Source organism: Ciconia boyciana, unplaced genomic scaffold, assembly GCF_034638445.1.
Source record: "Ciconia boyciana unplaced genomic scaffold, ASM3463844v1 HiC_scaffold_40, whole genome shotgun sequence".
Lineage (NCBI taxonomy): Eukaryota > Metazoa > Chordata > Aves > Ciconiiformes > Ciconiidae > Ciconia > Ciconia boyciana.
This window is the reverse complement of record NW_027328408.1, coordinates 403,485-419,760: the sequence shown is the minus strand read 5'-3', so window position 1 is coordinate 419,760 and position 16,276 is coordinate 403,485. Positions and strand designations below refer to the sequence as shown.

Below are 16,276 nucleotides of genomic sequence, written 5' to 3'. Positions count from 1 at the left end.
AGAGTTGGGCCCCAGGCAGGCACGAGGCATCCAGGCTCTGGAGGCCAGCAACGCCAAAGGGATGTCCTTCCTTCGGGCGCCATGTTGGGCTGTGCCAGGGCATTTTCTGGAGCTCTCCTTCATCTGTGGCCGGACGCAGCGTGGGGCTTAGCAGGGCCCGCAGTTGCCGTTGAGGTACCTGTGGCCTCCGCGCCAGCCGCCGTATCCGCAGCTCCCAAAGGCTCCGTAGCCCCCATAAAGCCCAGAGCCTCCATAGCCCCCATAGCCCCCAAGGCCTCCATACACCCCATAGCCCCTAAGCCTCCAAAACCGCCACGGCCTCCAAAAGTGCCGCCGTAGCCCCCTCCAACGCCGGGGGCTCCCGCCGAGCCAACAACGCTGTACTGCGGGAAGGAGCTGAGGATGGGCCCGGGGAAGGTGACCACCGAGGCCGGGGGCTGGATCACCACCGTGGAGTCGGGGCACTGCCGCACGCAGGGCTCGTTGGCGGTGTCAGCCAGCGGGGCCGGGGCGGCCACCCCACAGGAAGGGACGCACAGGCTGGAGCAAGACATCTTTCAGGCAGGCAAGGAGTCCTGGAAAACACACCGGGGATTGGGCAAGAGTGTGGGGAAGGGGCTGTATCGAGGGAGGCAGGGAGAGATTCCCAAGTCGCTTCCAAGACCCGGGCTTACCCCTCTGATCAGGAGAGTCAAGCGGTAGAAGCTGGATAGAGGGCTGCAAAGCCTTCAGCTCTTTTATACATGTCCCAGACTGCCCGGGGCATTGGCCAACGGGGTGGTGGCGGACACTCCACATAATCATGAGATCAAGCGGACAAGCTTCATGACACAGACTGTGATGCGAGGCAATTATATTCCTCCTTACTGGGGACACTGGCGTGCACACGAGCCCTGGAGAGGATAGGGGTGATGGGAGGGGCAGACCATTACACCCCATTACATGAAAGACAGGGCGCTGCTGGAGCTGAACTCGCGGCACCAATAAACCCCGATCTGTCCCTAATCCCCCACTTTGCCTACGTAGAAGAGTCCTGCGCATCCTGCACAAGTGCTTTGCAATCCTGTGCACAACCATCACGCCTGTCATTACCTCTCTTTTACAAGCCGGTAAAGAGAGGCACTGGGAGGTTGGGCAAAGGGAGAAGCCCTTGCACGTGCTGGGAGTGACTTCCAAATGCCCACCATCTCCCAATGCCAGCAACAGCTGCTCATCTCAATTTCTTGGTGTCCACAGACGTCTCTATTAATTGCCCACCTCTAAGGCTCTGGAGGACATTCGTATTTTTAGGTCCTGCTTTCCCCTGATGGCCATGCAAAGAGTAGTGGAGACGGGTCCCATGCGTGGCAAAACCCCAAACGCACAGGGGCTGGTAGAGACGCGATGGGCACGGCAGTGGGATAGCGCAGGGGAGACTTCTGAGAGGGGGGACGTCTATGGAGGAGCAGAAGAGCAGCAACAGGACCCGGTCGCTGTCAGCTCCTTCAGCCTCATGTCCTCCGCGAGCATGGTCCTCCGCGAGCCCTCTCTGGAGGTGCTCCATTACTCAGCTGGCTATTGAGGACTGTGCCAGGAGATGCTGGCCGAGCACCCACAGAGAGCCGGGCTGCACGTGGCCACGCTCGCCACAGGCAGAGGCACGCTGGGCACTGCTGCGCTCTGTGTGCGTGGCTGGGCTGCTGCTGAGTGTGGCGTGGTTGGGCACAGCAATCTTCTGCAAGATGCCCAGGAGTCTTCTGCGTAAGCAAAAGCAGATTACGGACAGATCGGGGTTTATTGGTGCTGCGAGTTCAGCTACAGCAGCGCCTTGTCTTTCATGCAATGATGTGTCACGGCCTGTCGCTCCCATCACCTCTTTCTTCTCTAGGGCACATCTGCATGCCAGTGTCCCCAGTGAGGAGGCATATAATCGTCTCACATCACTATCTGTGCCATGAAGCTTGTCCGCTTGATTTCATAATTGCCTGGGGTTTTTGCAACCACCCCCTTGGCCGATGGCCCGGGCAGTCTGGGACACGTATAAAAGAGCTGAGGGCTTTGCAGCCCTCTGTCCGTCTTCCTCCGCTTGATTCTCCTGATCACTGTGGTAAGTCCAAGTCTTACCTCCAGCTTTCCTTCCTCAGCAGTAGCTTTCTCAAAGTATCTTTTGCTGTGTGCTCCACCACGCTTTCATAGTGCAGAGTTAGGATGCGATGGTCCTGTTTGAGAGCTATGGAAAGGATGGAAATTTACACTTGTAGGTACGATGCCCTGAGTATACCAATGGACTCAAGTCCTTTGGGAGCTTGGTGATTTCCCCATCTGCTTTGGATGAGGGAGGTTTTCCTCACTCCCGTGGGTGAGTAAGAACCAGGGAGCATGAGGGGAGCAAGGGGTCTTAACAAGCGTTTCAACTCTGGAACGCGTTTTTGCTCTGACCGCTTGAGATGAGGCAGAGCATGTCCTGGGACGCTGCTTCCAAGTACGAGGGAGGCAGGATGGATTTGGGATCAGGCCGTGCACTGAGCCGTAGCTCTGCCTTGTCTTGCAGCTTTACCTACAAAACCGAAGGATGCCCTGCTCCAGCCTGTGGGCCCCTTCCTGTGGGGTGGCCGCCCCAGCCCCGCTGGCTGACACCGCCAACGAGCCCTGCGTGCGGCAGTGCCCCGACTCCACGGTGGTGATCCAGCCCCCGGCCTCGGTGGTCACCTTCCCGGGCCCATCCTCAGCTCCTTCCCGCAGTACAGCGTTGTTGGCTCGGCGGGAGCCCCGGCGTTGGAGGGGGCTACGGCGGCACTTTGGAGGCCGTGGCGGTTTTGGAGGCTTAGGGGCTATGGGGTGTATGGAGGCCTTGGGGGCTATGGGAGCTATGGGGTCTATGGAGGCTACGGGCCTCACTGGGGCTACGGAGCCTTTGGGGGTTGCGGATATGGCGGCTGGCGCGGAGGCCACAGGTACCTCAACGGCAACTGCGGGCCCTGCTAAGCCCCACACTGTGTCCGGCCACAGATGAAGAAGAGCTCCGGAAAAGCCCCTGGCACATCCCAACACGACGCTCTTGGGAAGCACAGCCCTTTGGCATTGCTGGCCTCCAGAGCCTGGATGCCTCGTGCCTGCCTGGGGCCCAACTCTGCCTTCCTCCTGCCCCGCTTGAGCTTCCCCTCAAGACCCGTTGCCCCCTGATGACAGAGACCCGCACTGGGTGCCTGCTCCTGTGGCACGGCTGCTGCTGCTTGTAGCTCTGCCCACTGCCAGGGAACAGGGGAAGGCCCTGGCCAGGGCTCTGCTCTTCACCCCGCTCCCTCCTCCCCTGGAACTGCAATAAAAGCTGTGCTGCATCGCAATGTCGACCCATGGTTTTTCTTGATGCTTCCTTCTTTTTTCCCACTTCCCCCAACCCTCCTCAGGGCCTGTCAGTCTGGGCTGCCTGAATCTCCCACGGTAGTGCCCTTGGAGCATTTGGGCAGTTTGCTCGGTGTGTTACAACTGATGATGACAGTCCCGGCTGGGTCTTGTGGAGCACATCCCACTCAGCTTCCTCTGGTCTCCCACCAGCAATAAACACACTGCATTTCCAAAGCCCACTTCCAATACGTGAACGTGCCAGAGGTGTCTTGCAGCAGCTCTTGCGAATCCGCTGCCAAACCAGCATGCCTGGCATTACCTCTTTTCTTGGCTTGTTATTGGTCACATTTGGAGGTCCAGGGAAATGGAGAGACGAGCACTGCATGTACAGGGCTGCTGGCCATGTCCCCGCACCCAGCTAGAGGTGGGGGGCACTGGGAAGGGGTGAGGTTCCCCGCACCCAGCTAGAGGTGGGGGGCACTGGGAAGGGGTGAGGTAGACACAGCCAACTTTTCCCAAGTTTCCTCTCAGAGCCATGAAATGGCCACACGTATCCAGTCACGTGAAGCGCAAAGCTCTTTGAGCAGGCGGTTGGACGGCCTACCCTCCAATCCTGAGGTCCCTCCCTTCCCCAAGTATCTTCTCTGACCGTGTGATCCCGGCGCTGCAAGGTGGTCTCGGACAGAGACAGTTCCGGCCACAGGCATCAGGAAGGGCAGCGGGGCAGCACGTTGGTCACTGCTGGCGAGCTCAGGAAAAGATGCGTCATCCACAATTGTGAACACACAGGATGGGAAGAAAAGGCAGCAAAACGGCAAGAGCAGGCATTCGTTTCTTCCGCCGCCTGAACAGAAGTTTGCACGTCTTCTCCTCCCCTCGAGGCCGTTTCAATCTCTGCCCATCCGCGCATCTGGCCAGGTCCCCCCCTGCACTGACTCTCGACCATCCACCAGGTCCTGGCTCACGAGATGTCCCCTGCACGTCCGCTGAGGGCACAGGGTGCAAGGGGTTTTGGTGACCCCGTCACGGCTGCCGTGGGTGGGTGCTTTGGGTGGGTGTGGCAGTGTGGGCTGCTTGCTTTGTGGGCTGGTGTGCAAGGAAGGTCAGCAAAGGGCTAGCAAAGTCTGGTGCAGAGCACCGGGCTGTGCGAAGCTCTCCTGTCCTGCCTGGGCAGAGCCGTGTCCCCAGGCTGCAGGCGGGTGACACAAGGAATGCCGGGAAGGGCTTCTGCTCAAGCAGTGAGTGCAGGGCAATGCCAAAAGTGCTCCAAGGAGCAGTGGGAGACAGAGGAAGAAGAGGAGGAGGATGAGGAGGGGTGCAGGAATGTGGAGAGGATGGAGGCAAGGCAGTGCTGGGGCTTGCTCACGCTCTCCCCTGTGGACCCGTGGCCTCCCAAGTGGCTCTGAGGTGGGCCTTTGCCGTTGGGACTGGCTCTGTTGGCGTCCCAATGCCCGCAGCCCTGGGGCTGCAGGCAGCCTGTGGGGAATGGCCAGAGTGTTCAGCAAACTCACTGTGGGGCCCAGCAGAGTGCAGGAGCCCAAAGTGGGGAGAAGACAGGGAGGGCAAAGAGGGAGAAGCTGTTGTCAAAGGAGACTAGCAAAGCCCCCGCTGGAGGCGGCTGGCTGGTGAAGGCATGTGCTGTCAAGGGCAGGCAGGAGGAAGCGAGGCAGCTCCCGCAGGTCACCCTGACGAGGTCGCGGGTGGGAGCTGGCTGGGACGGCCCGGGGAGCCAAGGCTGCCACTCAGGGTATTGGGTATGGAGGAAGGATGAAGAAAAACGATGGGTCGACATTACGATGCAACAGAGCTTTTATTGCAGTTCCAGGGGAGGAGGGAGTTGGGAGAAGAGCGGGGCCCTGGCCAAGGGCTTCCCTGTCTCCTGGCAGTGGGCAGAGCAACAGTGAGCATCCGATGTGCCGCAGGAGCAGGCACCCAGCATGGGGCTGCGTCGTCAGGGGGCAGCAAGTCCTGGAGGGAAGCTCAAGCGGGGCAGGAGGAAGGCAGAGTTGGGCCCCAGGCAGGCACGAGGCATCCAGGCTCTGGAGGCCAGCAACGCCAAAGGGATGTCCTTCCTTCGGGCGCCATGTTGGGCTGTGCCAGGGCATTTTCTGGAGCTCTCCTTCATCTGTGGCCGGACGCAGCGTGGGGCTTAGCAGGGCCCGCAGTTGCCGTTGAGGTACCTGTGGCCTCCGCGCCAGCCGCCGTATCCGCAGCTCCCAAAGGCTCCGTAGCCCCCATAAAGCCCAGAGCCTCCATAGCCCCCATAGCCCCCAAGGCCTCCATACACCCCATAGCCCCCTAAGCCTCCAAAACCGCCACGGCCTCCAAAAGTGCCGCCGTAGCCCCCTCCAACGCCGGGGGCTCCCGCCGAGCCAACAACGCTGTACTGCGGGAAGGAGCTGAGGATGGGCCCGGGAAGGTGACCACCGAGGCCGGGGGCTGGATCACCACCGTGGAGTCGGGGCACTGCCGCACGCAGGGCTCGTTGGCGGTGTCAGCCAGCGGGGCCGGGGCGGCCACCCCACAGGAAGGGACGCACAGGCTGGAGCAGGACATCTTTCAGGCAGGCAAGGAGTCCTGGAAAACACACCGGGGATTGGGCAAGAGTGTGGGGAAGGGGCTGTATCGAGGGAGGCAGGGAGAGATTCCCAAGTCGCTTCCAAGACCCGGGCTTACCCCTCTGATCAGGAGAGTCAAGCGGTAGAAGCTGGATAGAGGGCTGCAAAGCCTTCAGCTCTTTTATACATGTCCCAGACTGCCCGGGGCATTGGCCAACGGGGTGGTGGCGGACACTCCACATAATCATGAGATCAAGCGGACAAGCTTCATGACACAGACTGTGATGCGAGGCAATTATATTCCTCCTTACTGGGGACACTGGCGTGCACACGAGCCCTGGAGAGGATAGGGGTGATGGGAGGGGCAGACCATTACACCCCATTACATGAAAGACAGGGCGCTGCTGGAGCTGAACTCGCGGCACCAATAAACCCCGATCTGTCCCTAATCCCCCACTTTGCCTACGTAGAAGAGTCCTGCGCATCCTGCACAAGTGCTTTGCAATCCTGTGCACAACCATCACGCCTGTCATTACCTCTCTTTTACAAGCCGGTAAAGAGAGGCACTGGGAGGTTGGGCAAAGGGAGAAGCCCTTGCACGTGCTGGGAGTGACTTCCAAATGCCCACCATCTCCCAATGCCAGCAACAGCTGCTCATCTCAATTTCTTGGTGTCCACAGACGTCTCTATTAATTGCCCACCTCTAAGGCTCTGGAGGACATTCGTATTTTTAGGTCCTGCTTTCCCCTGATGGCCATGCAAAGAGTAGTGGAGACGGGTCCCATGCGTGGCAAAACCCCAAACGCACAGGGGCTGGTAGAGACGCGATGGGCACGGCAGTGGGATAGCGCAGGGGAGACTTCTGAGAGGGGGGACGTCTATGGAGGAGCAGAAGAGCAGCAACAGGACCCGGTCGCTGTCAGCTCCTTCAGCCTCATGTCCTCCGCGAGCATGGTCCTCCGCGAGCCCTCTCTGGAGGTGCTCCATTACTCAGCTGGCTATTGAGGACTGTGCCAGGAGATGCTGGCCGAGCACCCACAGAGAGCCGGGCTGCACGTGGCCACGCTCGCCACAGGCAGAGGCACGCTGGGCACTGCTGCGCTCTGTGTGCGTGGCTGGGCTGCTGCTGAGTGTGGCGTGGTTGGGCACAGCAATCTTCTGCAAGATGCCCAGGAGTCTTCTGCGTAAGCAAAAGCAGATTACGGACAGATCGGGGTTTATTGGTGCTGCGAGTTCAGCTACAGCAGCGCCTTGTCTTTCATGCAATGATGTGTCACGGCCTGTCGCTCCCATCACCTCTTTCTTCTCTAGGGCACATCTGCATGCCAGTGTCCCCAGTGAGGAGGCATATAATCGTCTCACATCACTATCTGTGCCATGAAGCTTGTCCGCTTGATTTCATAATTGCCTGGGGTTTTTGCAACCACCCCCTTGGCCGATGGCCCGGGCAGTCTGGGACACGTATAAAAGAGCTGAGGGCTTTGCAGCCCTCTGTCCGTCTTCCTCCGCTTGATTCTCCTGATCACTGTGGTAAGTCCAAGTCTTACCTCCAGCTTTCCTTCCTCAGCAGTAGCTTTCTCAAAGTATCTTTTGCTGTGTGCTCCACCACGCTTTCATAGTGCAGAGTTAGGATGCGATGGTCCTGTTTGAGAGCTATGGAAAGGATGGAAATTTACACTTGTAGGTACGATGCCCTGAGTATACCAATGGACTCAAGTCCTTTGGGAGCTTGGTGATTTCCCCATCTGCTTTGGATGAGGGAGGTTTTCCTCACTCCCGTGGGTGAGTAAGAACCAGGGAGCATGAGGGGAGCAAGGGGTCTTAACAAGCGTTTCAACTCTGGAACGCGTTTTTGCTCTGACCGCTTGAGATGAGGCAGAGCATGTCCTGGGACGCTGCTTCCAAGTACGAGGGAGGCAGGATGGATTTGGGATCAGGCCGTGCACTGAGCCGTAGCTCTGCCTTGTCTTGCAGCTTTACCTACAAAACCGAAGGATGCCCTGCTCCAGCCTGTGGGCCCCTTCCTGTGGGGTGGCCGCCCCAGCCCCGCTGGCTGACACCGCCAACGAGCCCTGCGTGCGGCAGTGCCCCGACTCCACGGTGGTGATCCAGCCCCCGGCCTCGGTGGTCACCTTCCCCGGGCCCATCCTCAGCTCCTTCCCGCAGTACAGCGTTGTTGGCTCGGCGGGAGCCCCCGGCGTTGGAGGGGGCTACGGCGGCACTTTTGGAGGCCGTGGCGGTTTTGGAGGCTTAGGGGGCTATGGGGTGTATGGAGGCCTTGGGGGCTATGGGAGCTATGGGGTCTATGGAGGCTACGGGCCTCACTGGGGCTACGGAGCCTTTGGGGGTTGCGGATATGGCGGCTGGCGCGGAGGCCACAGGTACCTCAACGGCAACTGCGGGCCCTGCTAAGCCCCACGCTGTGTCCGGCCACAGATGAAGAAGAGCTCCGGAAAAGCCCCTGGCACATCCCAACACGACGCTCTTGGGAAGCACAGCCCTTTGGCATTGCTGGCCTCCAGAGCCTGGATGCCTCGTGCCTGCCTGGGGCCCAACTCTGCCTTCCTCCTGCCCCGCTTGAGCTTCCCCTCAAGACCCGTTGCCCCCTGATGACAGAGACCCGCACTGGGTGCCTGCTCCTGTGGCACGGCTGCTGCTGCTTGTAGCTCTGCCCACTGCCAGGGAACAGGGGAAGGCCCTGGCCAGGGCTCTGCTCTTCACCCCGCTCCCTCCTCCCCTGGAACTGCAATAAAAGCTGTGCTGCATCGCAATGTCGACCCATGGTTTTTCTTGATGCTTCCTTCTTTTTTCCCACTTCCCCCAAACCTCCTCAGGGCCTGTCAGTCTGGGCTGCCTGAATCTCCCACGGTAGTGCCCTTGGAGCATTTGGGCAGTTTGCTCGGTGTGTTACAACTGATGATGACAGTCCCGGCTGGGTCTTGTGGAGCACATCCCACTCAGCTTCCTCTGGTCTCCCACCAGCAATAAACACACTGCATTTCCAAAGCCCACTTCCAATACGTGAACGTGCCAGAGGTGTCTTGCAGCAGCTCTTGCGAATCCGCTGCCAAACCAGCATGCCTGGCATTACCTCTTTTCTTGGCTTGTTATTGGTCACATTTGGAGGTCCAGGGAAATGGAGAGACGAGCACTGCATGTACAGGGCTGCTGGCCATGTCCCCGCACCCAGCTAGAGGTGGGGGGCACTGGGAAGGGGTGAGGTAGACACAGCCAACTTTTCCCAAGTTTCCTCTCAGAGCCATGAAATGGCCACACGTATCCAGTCACGTGAAGCGCAAAGCTCTTTGAGCAGGCGGTTGGACGGCCTACCCTCCAATCCTGAGGTCCCTCCCTTCCCCAAGTATCTTCTCTGACCGTGTGATCCCGGCGCTGCAAGGTGGTCTCGGACAGAGACAGTTCCGGCCACAGGCATCAGGAAGGGCAGCGGGGCAGCACGTTGGTCACTGCTGGCGAGCTCAGGAAAAGATGCGTCATCCACAATTGTGAACACACAGGATGGGAAGAAAAGGCAGCAAAACGGCAAGAGCAGGCATTCGTTTCTTCCGCCGCCTGAACAGAAGTTTGCACGTCTTCTCCTCCCCTCGAGGCCGTTTCAATCTCTGCCCATCCGCGCATCTGGCCAGGTCCCCCCCTGCACTGACTCTCGACCATCCACCAGGTCCTGGCTCACGAGATGTCCCCTGCACGTCCGCTGAGGGCACAGGGTGCAAGGGGTTTTGGTGACCCCGTCACGGCTGCCGTGGGTGGGTGCTTTGGGTGGGTGTGGCAGTGTGGGCTGCTTGCTTTGTGGGCTGGTGTGCAAGGAAGGTCAGCAAAGGGCTAGCAAAGTCTGGTGCAGAGCACCGGGCTGTGCGAAGCTCTCCTGTCCTGCCTGGGCAGAGCCGTGTCCCCAGGCTGCAGGCGGGTGACACAAGGAATGCCGGGAAGGGCTTCTGCTCAAGCAGTGAGTGCAGGGCAATGCCAAAAGTGCTCCAAGGAGCAGTGGGAGACAGAGGAAGAAGAGGAGGAGGATGAGGAGGGGTGCAGGAATGTGGAGAGGATGGAGGCAAGGCAGTGCTGGGGCTTGCTCACGCTCTCCCCTGTGGACCCGTGGCCTCCCAAGTGGCTCTGAGGTGGGCCTTTGCCGTTGGGACTGGCTCTGTTGGCGTCCCAATGCCCGCAGCCCTGGGGCTGCAGGCAGCCTGTGGGGAATGGCCAGAGTGTTCAGCAAACTCACTGTGGGGCCCAGCAGAGTGCAGGAGCCCAAAGTGGGGAGAAGACAGGGAGGGCAAAGAGGGAGAAGCTGTTGTCAAAGGAGACTAGCAAAGCCCCCGCTGGAGGCGGCTGGCTGGTGAAGGCATGTGCTGTCAAGGGCAGGCAGGAGGAAGCGAGGCAGCTCCCGCAGGTCACCCTGACGAGGTCGCGGGTGGGAGCTGGCTGGGACGGCCCGGGGAGCCAAGGCTGCCACTCAGGGTATTGGGTATGGAGGAAGGATGAAGAAAAACGATGGGTCGACATTACGATGCAACAGAGCTTTTATTGCAGTTCCAGGGGAGGAGGGAGTTGGGAGAAGAGCGGGGCCCTGGCCAAGGGCTTCCCTGTCTCCTGGCAGTGGGCAGAGCAACAGTGAGCATCCGATGTGCCGCAGGAGCAGGCACCCAGCATGGGGCTGCGTCGTCAGGGGGCAGCAAGTCCTGGAGGGAAGCTCAAGCGGGGCAGGAGGAAGGCAGAGTTGGGCCCCAGGCAGGCACGAGGCATCCAGGCTCTGGAGGCCAGCAACGCCAAAGGGATGTCCTTCCTTCGGGCGCCATGTTGGGCTGTGCCAGGGCATTTTCTGGAGCTCTCCTTCATCTGTGGCCGGACGCAGCGTGGGGCTTAGCAGGGCCCGCAGTTGCCGTTGAGGTACCTGTGGCCTCGGCGCCAGCCGCCGTATCCGCAGCTCCCAAAGGCTCCGTAGCCCCCATAAAGCCCAGAGCCTCCATAGCCCCCATAGCCCCCAAGGCCTCCATACACCCCATAGCCCCTAAGCCTCCAAAACCGCCACGGCCTCCAAAAGTGCCGCCGTAGCCCCCTCCAACGCCGGGGCTCCCGCCGAGCCAACAACGCTGTACTGCGGGAAGGAGCTGAGGATGGGCCCAGGGAAGGTGACCACCGAGGCCGGGGGCTGGATCACCACCGTGGAGTCGGGGCACTGCCGCACGCAGGGCTCGTTGGCGGTGTCAGCCAGCGGGGCCGGGGCGGCCACCCCACAGGAAGGGACGCACAGGCTGGAGCAAGACATCTTTCAGGCAGGCAAGGAGTCCTGGAAAACACACCGGGGATTGGGCAAGAGTGTGGGGAAGGGGCTGTATCGAGGGAGGCAGGGAGAGATTCCCAAGTCGCTTCCAAGACCCGGGCTTACCCCTCTGATCAGGAGAGTCAAGCGGTAGAAGCTGGATAGAGGGCTGCAAAGCCTTCAGCTCTTTTATACATGTCCCAGACTGCCCGGGGCATTGGCCAACGGGGTGGTGGCGGACACTCCACATAATCATGAGATCAAGCGGACAAGCTTCATGACACAGACTGTGATGCGAGGCAATTATATTCCTCCTTACTGGGGACACTGGCGTGCACACGAGCCCTGGAGAGGATAGGGGTGATGGGAGGGGCAGACCATTACACCCCATTACATGAAAGACAGGGCGCTGCTGGAGCTGAACTCGCGGCACCAATAAACCCCGATCTGTCCCTAATCCCCCACTTTGCCTACGTAGAAGAGTCCTGCGCATCCTGCACAAGTGCTTTGCAATCCTGTGCACAACCATCACGCCTGTCATTACCTCTCTTTTACAAGCCGGTAAAGAGAGGCACTGGGAGGTTGGGCAAAGGGAGAAGCCCTTGCACGTGCTGGGAGTGACTTCCAAATGCCCACCATCTCCCAATGCCAGCAACAGCTGCTCATCTCAATTTCTTGGTGTCCACAGACGTCTCTATTAATTGCCCACCTCTAAGGCTCTGGAGGACATTCGTATTTTTAGGTCCTGCTTTCCCCTGATGGCCATGCAAAGAGTAGTGGAGACGGGTCCCATGCGTGGCAAAACCCCAAACGCACAGGGGGCTGGTAGAGACGCGATGGGCACGGCAGTGGGATAGCGCAGGGGAGACTTCTGAGAGGGGGGACGTCTATGGAGGAGCAGAAGAGCAGCAACAGGACCCGGTCGCTGTCAGCTCCTTCAGCCTCATGTCCTCCGCGAGCATGGTCCTCCGCGAGCCCTCTCTGGAGGTGCTCCATTACTCAGCTGGCTATTGAGGACTGTGCCAGGAGATGCTGGCCGAGCACCCACAGAGAGCCGGGCTGCACGTGGCCACGCTCGCCACAGGCAGAGGCACGCTGGGCACTGCTGCGCTCTGTGTGCGTGGCTGGGCTGCTGCTGAGTGTGGCGTGGTTGGGCACAGCAATCTTCTGCAAGATGCCCAGGAGTCTTCTGCGTAAGCAAAAGCAGATTACGGACAGATCGGGGTTTATTGGTGCTGCGAGTTCAGCTACAGCAGCGCCTTGTCTTTCATGCAATGATGTGTCACGGCCTGTCGCTCCCATCACCTCTTTCTTCTCTAGGGCACATCTGCATGCCAGTGTCCCCAGTGAGGAGGCATATAATCGTCTCACATCACTATCTGTGCCATGAAGCTTGTCCGCTTGATTTCATAATTGCCTGGGGTTTTTGCAACCACCCCCTTGGCCGATGGCCCGGGCAGTCTGGGACACGTATAAAAGAGCTGAGGGCTTTGCAGCCCTCTGTCCGTCTTCCTCCGCTTGATTCTCCTGATCACTGTGGTAAGTCCAAGTCTTACCTCCAGCTTTCCTTCCTCAGCAGTAGCTTTCTCAAAGTATCTTTTGCTGTGTGCTCCACCACGCTTTCATAGTGCAGAGTTAGGATGCGATGGTCCTGTTTGAGAGCTATGGAAAGGATGGAAATTTACACTTGTAGGTACGATGCCCTGAGTATACCAATGGACTCAAGTCCTTTGGGAGCTTGGTGATTTCCCATCTGCTTTGGATGAGGGAGGTTTTCCTCACTCCCGTGGGTGAGTAAGAACCAGGGAGCATGAGGGGAGCAAGGGGTCTTAACAAGCGTTTCAACTCTGGAACGCGTTTTTGCTCTGACCGCTTGAGATGAGGCAGAGCATGTCCTGGGACGCTGCTTCCAAGTACGAGGGAGGCAGGATGGATTTGGGATCAGGCCGTGCACTGAGCCGTAGCTCTGCCTTGTCTTGCAGCTTTACCTACAAAACCGAAGGATGCCCTGCTCCAGCCTGTGGGCCCCTTCCTGTGGGGTGGCCGCCCCAGGCCCCGCTGGCTGACACCGCCAACGAGCCCTGCGTGCGGCAGTGCCCCGACTCCACGGTGGTGATCCAGCCCCCGGCCTCGGTGGTCACCTTCCCCGGGCCCATCCTCAGCTCCTTCCCGCAGTACAGCGTTGTTGGCTCGGCGGGAGCCCGCGGCGTTGGAGGGGGCTACGGCGGCACTTTTGGAGGCCTTGGCGGTTTTGGAGGCTTAGGGGCTATGGGGTGTATGGAGGCCTTGGGGGCTATGGGGGCTATGGGGACTATGGAGGCTACGGGCCTCACTGGGGCTACGCAGCCTTGGGGCTTGCGGATATGGCGGCTGGCGCGGAGGCCACAGGTACCTCAACGGCAACTGCGGGCCCTGCTAAGCCCCACGCTGTGTCCGGCCACAGATGAAGAAGAGCTCCGGAAAAGCCCCTGGCACATCCCAACACGACGCTCTTGGGAAGCACAGCCCTTTGGCATTGCTGGCCTCCAGAGCCTGGATGCCTCGTGCCTGCCTGGGGCCCAACTCTGCCTTCCTCCTGCCCCGCTTGAGCTTCCCCTCAAGACCCGTTGCCCCCTGATGACAGAGACCCGCACTGGGTGCCTGCTCCTGTGGCACGGCTGCTGCTGCTTGTAGCTCTGCCCACTGCCAGGGAACAGGGGAAGGCCCTGGCCAGGGCTCTGCTCTTCACCCCGCTCCCTCCTCCCCTGGAACTGCAATAAAAGCTGTGCTGCATCGCAGTGTCGACCCATGGTTTTTCTTGATGCTTCCTTCTTTTTTCCCACTTCCCCCAAACCTCCTCAGGGCCTGTCAGTCTGGGCTGCCTGAATCTCCCACGGTAGTGCCCTTGGAGCATTTGGGCAGTTTGCTCGGTGTGTTACAACTGATGATGACAGTCCCGGCTGGGTCTTGTGGAGCACATCCCACTCAGCTTCCTCTGGTCTCCCACCAGCAATAAACACACTGCATTTCCAAAGCCCACTTCCAATACGTGAACGTGCCAGAGGTGTCTTGCAGCAGCTCTTGCGAATCCGCTGCCAAACCAGCATGCCTGGCATTACCTCTTTTCTTGGCTTGTTATTGGTCACATTTGGAGGTCCAGGGAAATGGAGAGACGAGCACTGCATGTACAGGGCTGCTGGCCATGTCCCCGCACCCAGCTAGAGGTGGGGGGCACTGGGAAGGGGTGAGGTAGACACAGCCAACTTTTCCCAAGTTTCCTCTCAGAGCCATGAAATGGCCACACGTATCCAGTCACGTGAAGCGCAAAGCTCTTTGAGCAGGCGGTTGGACGGCCTACCCTCCAATCCTGAGGTCCCTCCCTTCCCCAAGTATCTTCTCTGACCGTGTGATCCCGGCGCTGCAAGGTGGTCTCGGACAGAGACAGTTCCGGCCACAGGCATCAGGAAGGGCAGCGGGGCAGCACGTTGGTCACTGCTGGCGAGCTCAGGAAAAGATGCGTCATCCACAATTGTGAACACACAGCATGGGAAGAAAAGGCAGCAAAACGGCAAGAGCAGGCATTCGTTTCTTCCGCCGCCTGAACAGAAGTTTGCACGTCTTCTCCTCCCCTCGAGGCCGTTTCAATCTCTGCCCATCCGCGCATCTGGCCAGGTCCCCCCCTGCACTGACTCTCGACCATCCACCAGGTCCTGGCTCACGAGATGTCCCCTGCACGTCCGCTGAGGGCACAGGGTGCAAGGGGTTTTGGTGACCCCGTCACGGCTGCCGTGGGTGGGTGCTTTGGGTGGGTGTGGCAGTGTGGGCTGCTTGCTTTGTGGGCTGGTGTGCAAGGAAGGTCAGCAAAGGGCTAGCAAAGTCTGGTGCAGAGCACCGGGCTGTGCGAAGCTCTCCTGTCCTGCCTGGGCAGAGCCGTGTCCCCAGGCTGCAGGCGGGTGACACAAGGAATGCCGGGAAGGGCTTCTGCTCAAGCAGTGAGTGCAGGGCAATGCCAAAAGTGCTCCAAGGAGCAGTGGGAGACAGAGGAAGAAGAGGAGGAGGATGAGGAGGGGTGCAGGAATGTGGAGAGGATGGAGGCAAGGCAGTGCTGGGGCTTGCTCACGCTCTCCCCTGTGGACCCGTGGCCTCCCAAGTGGCTCTGAGGTGGGCCTTTGCCGTTGGGACTGGCTCTGTTGGCGTCCCAATGCCCGCAGCCCTGGGGCTGCAGGCAGCCTGTGGGGAATGGCCAGAGTGTTCAGCAAACTCACTGTGGGGCCCAGCAGAGTGCAGGAGCCCAAAGTGGGGAGAAGACAGGGAGGGCAAAGAGGGAGAAGCTGTTGTCAAAGGAGACTAGCAAAGCCCCGCTGGAGGCGGCTGGCTGGTGAAGGCATGTGCTGTCAAGGGCAGGCAGGAGGAAGCGAGGCAGCTCCCGCAGGTCACCCTGACGAGGTCGCGGGTGGGAGCTGGCTGGGACGGCCCGGGGAGCCAAGGCTGCCACTCAGGGTATTGGGTATGGAGGAAGGATGAAGAAAAACGATGGGTCGACATTACGATGCAACAGAGCTTTTATTGCAGTTCCAGGGGAGGAGGGAGTTGGGAGAAGAGCGGGGCCCTGGCCAAGGGCTTCCCTGTCTCCTGGCAGTGGGCAGAGCAACAGTGAGCATCCGATGTGCCGCAGGAGCAGGCACCCAGCATGGGGCTGCGTCGTCAGGGGGCAGCAAGTCCTGGAGGGAAGCTCAAGCGGGGCAGGAGGAAGGCAGAGTTGGGCCCCAGGCAGGCACGAGGCATCCAGGCTCTGGAGGCCAGCAACGCCAAAGGGATGTCCTTCCTTCGGGCGCCATGTTGGGCTGTGCCAGGGCATTTTCTGGAGCTCTCCTTCATCTGTGGCCGGACGCAGCGTGGGGCTTAGCAGGGCCCGCAGTTGCCGTTGAGGTACCGGTGGCCTCGGCGCCAGCCGCCGTATCCGCAGCTCCCAAAGGCTCCGTAGCCCCCATAAAGCCCAGAGCCTCCATAGCCCCCATAGCCCCCAAGGCCTCCATACACCCCATAGCCCCCTAAGCCTCCAAAACCGCCACGGCCTCCAAAAGTGCCGCCGTAGCCCCCTCCAACGCCGGGGGCTCCCGCCGAGCCAACAACGCTGTAC

The 16,276-nt window shown here is 60.0% G+C and overlaps 2 protein-coding genes and 1 pseudogene across 2 annotated transcripts; 2 read left to right on the top strand and 1 right to left on the bottom strand.

The window, feature by feature from the left end:
• The first annotated feature begins 2,551 nt into the window (after positions 1-2,551).
• Positions 2,552-2,964, top strand: LOC140645896 (scale keratin-like). Its single transcript, XM_072849360.1, is given in 2 exon segments — positions 2,552-2,699; positions 2,702-2,964. Coding segments are annotated over 2 exon segments (411 nt in total).
• A 4,913-nt stretch (positions 2,965-7,877) lies between these two features.
• On the top strand, positions 7,878-8,294 carry LOC140645885 (claw keratin-like). The gene has a single exon (XM_072849355.1). The coding sequence runs from the start codon at positions 7,878-7,880 to the stop codon at positions 8,292-8,294; it is 417 nt and encodes a 138-aa protein (XP_072705456.1).
• Positions 8,295-10,757: 2,463 nt separating this feature from the next.
• Positions 10,758-11,163, bottom strand: LOC140645889 (claw keratin-like; annotated as a pseudogene).
• Positions 11,164-16,276: the final 5,113 nt, after the last annotated feature.

What these genes read in the sequence shown, in the direction of transcription:
- LOC140645885 (XM_072849355.1), top strand. Translation starts at nt 7,878, where the DNA reads ATGCCCTGCTCCAGCCTGTGGGCCCCTTCCTGTGGGGTGGCCGCCCCA.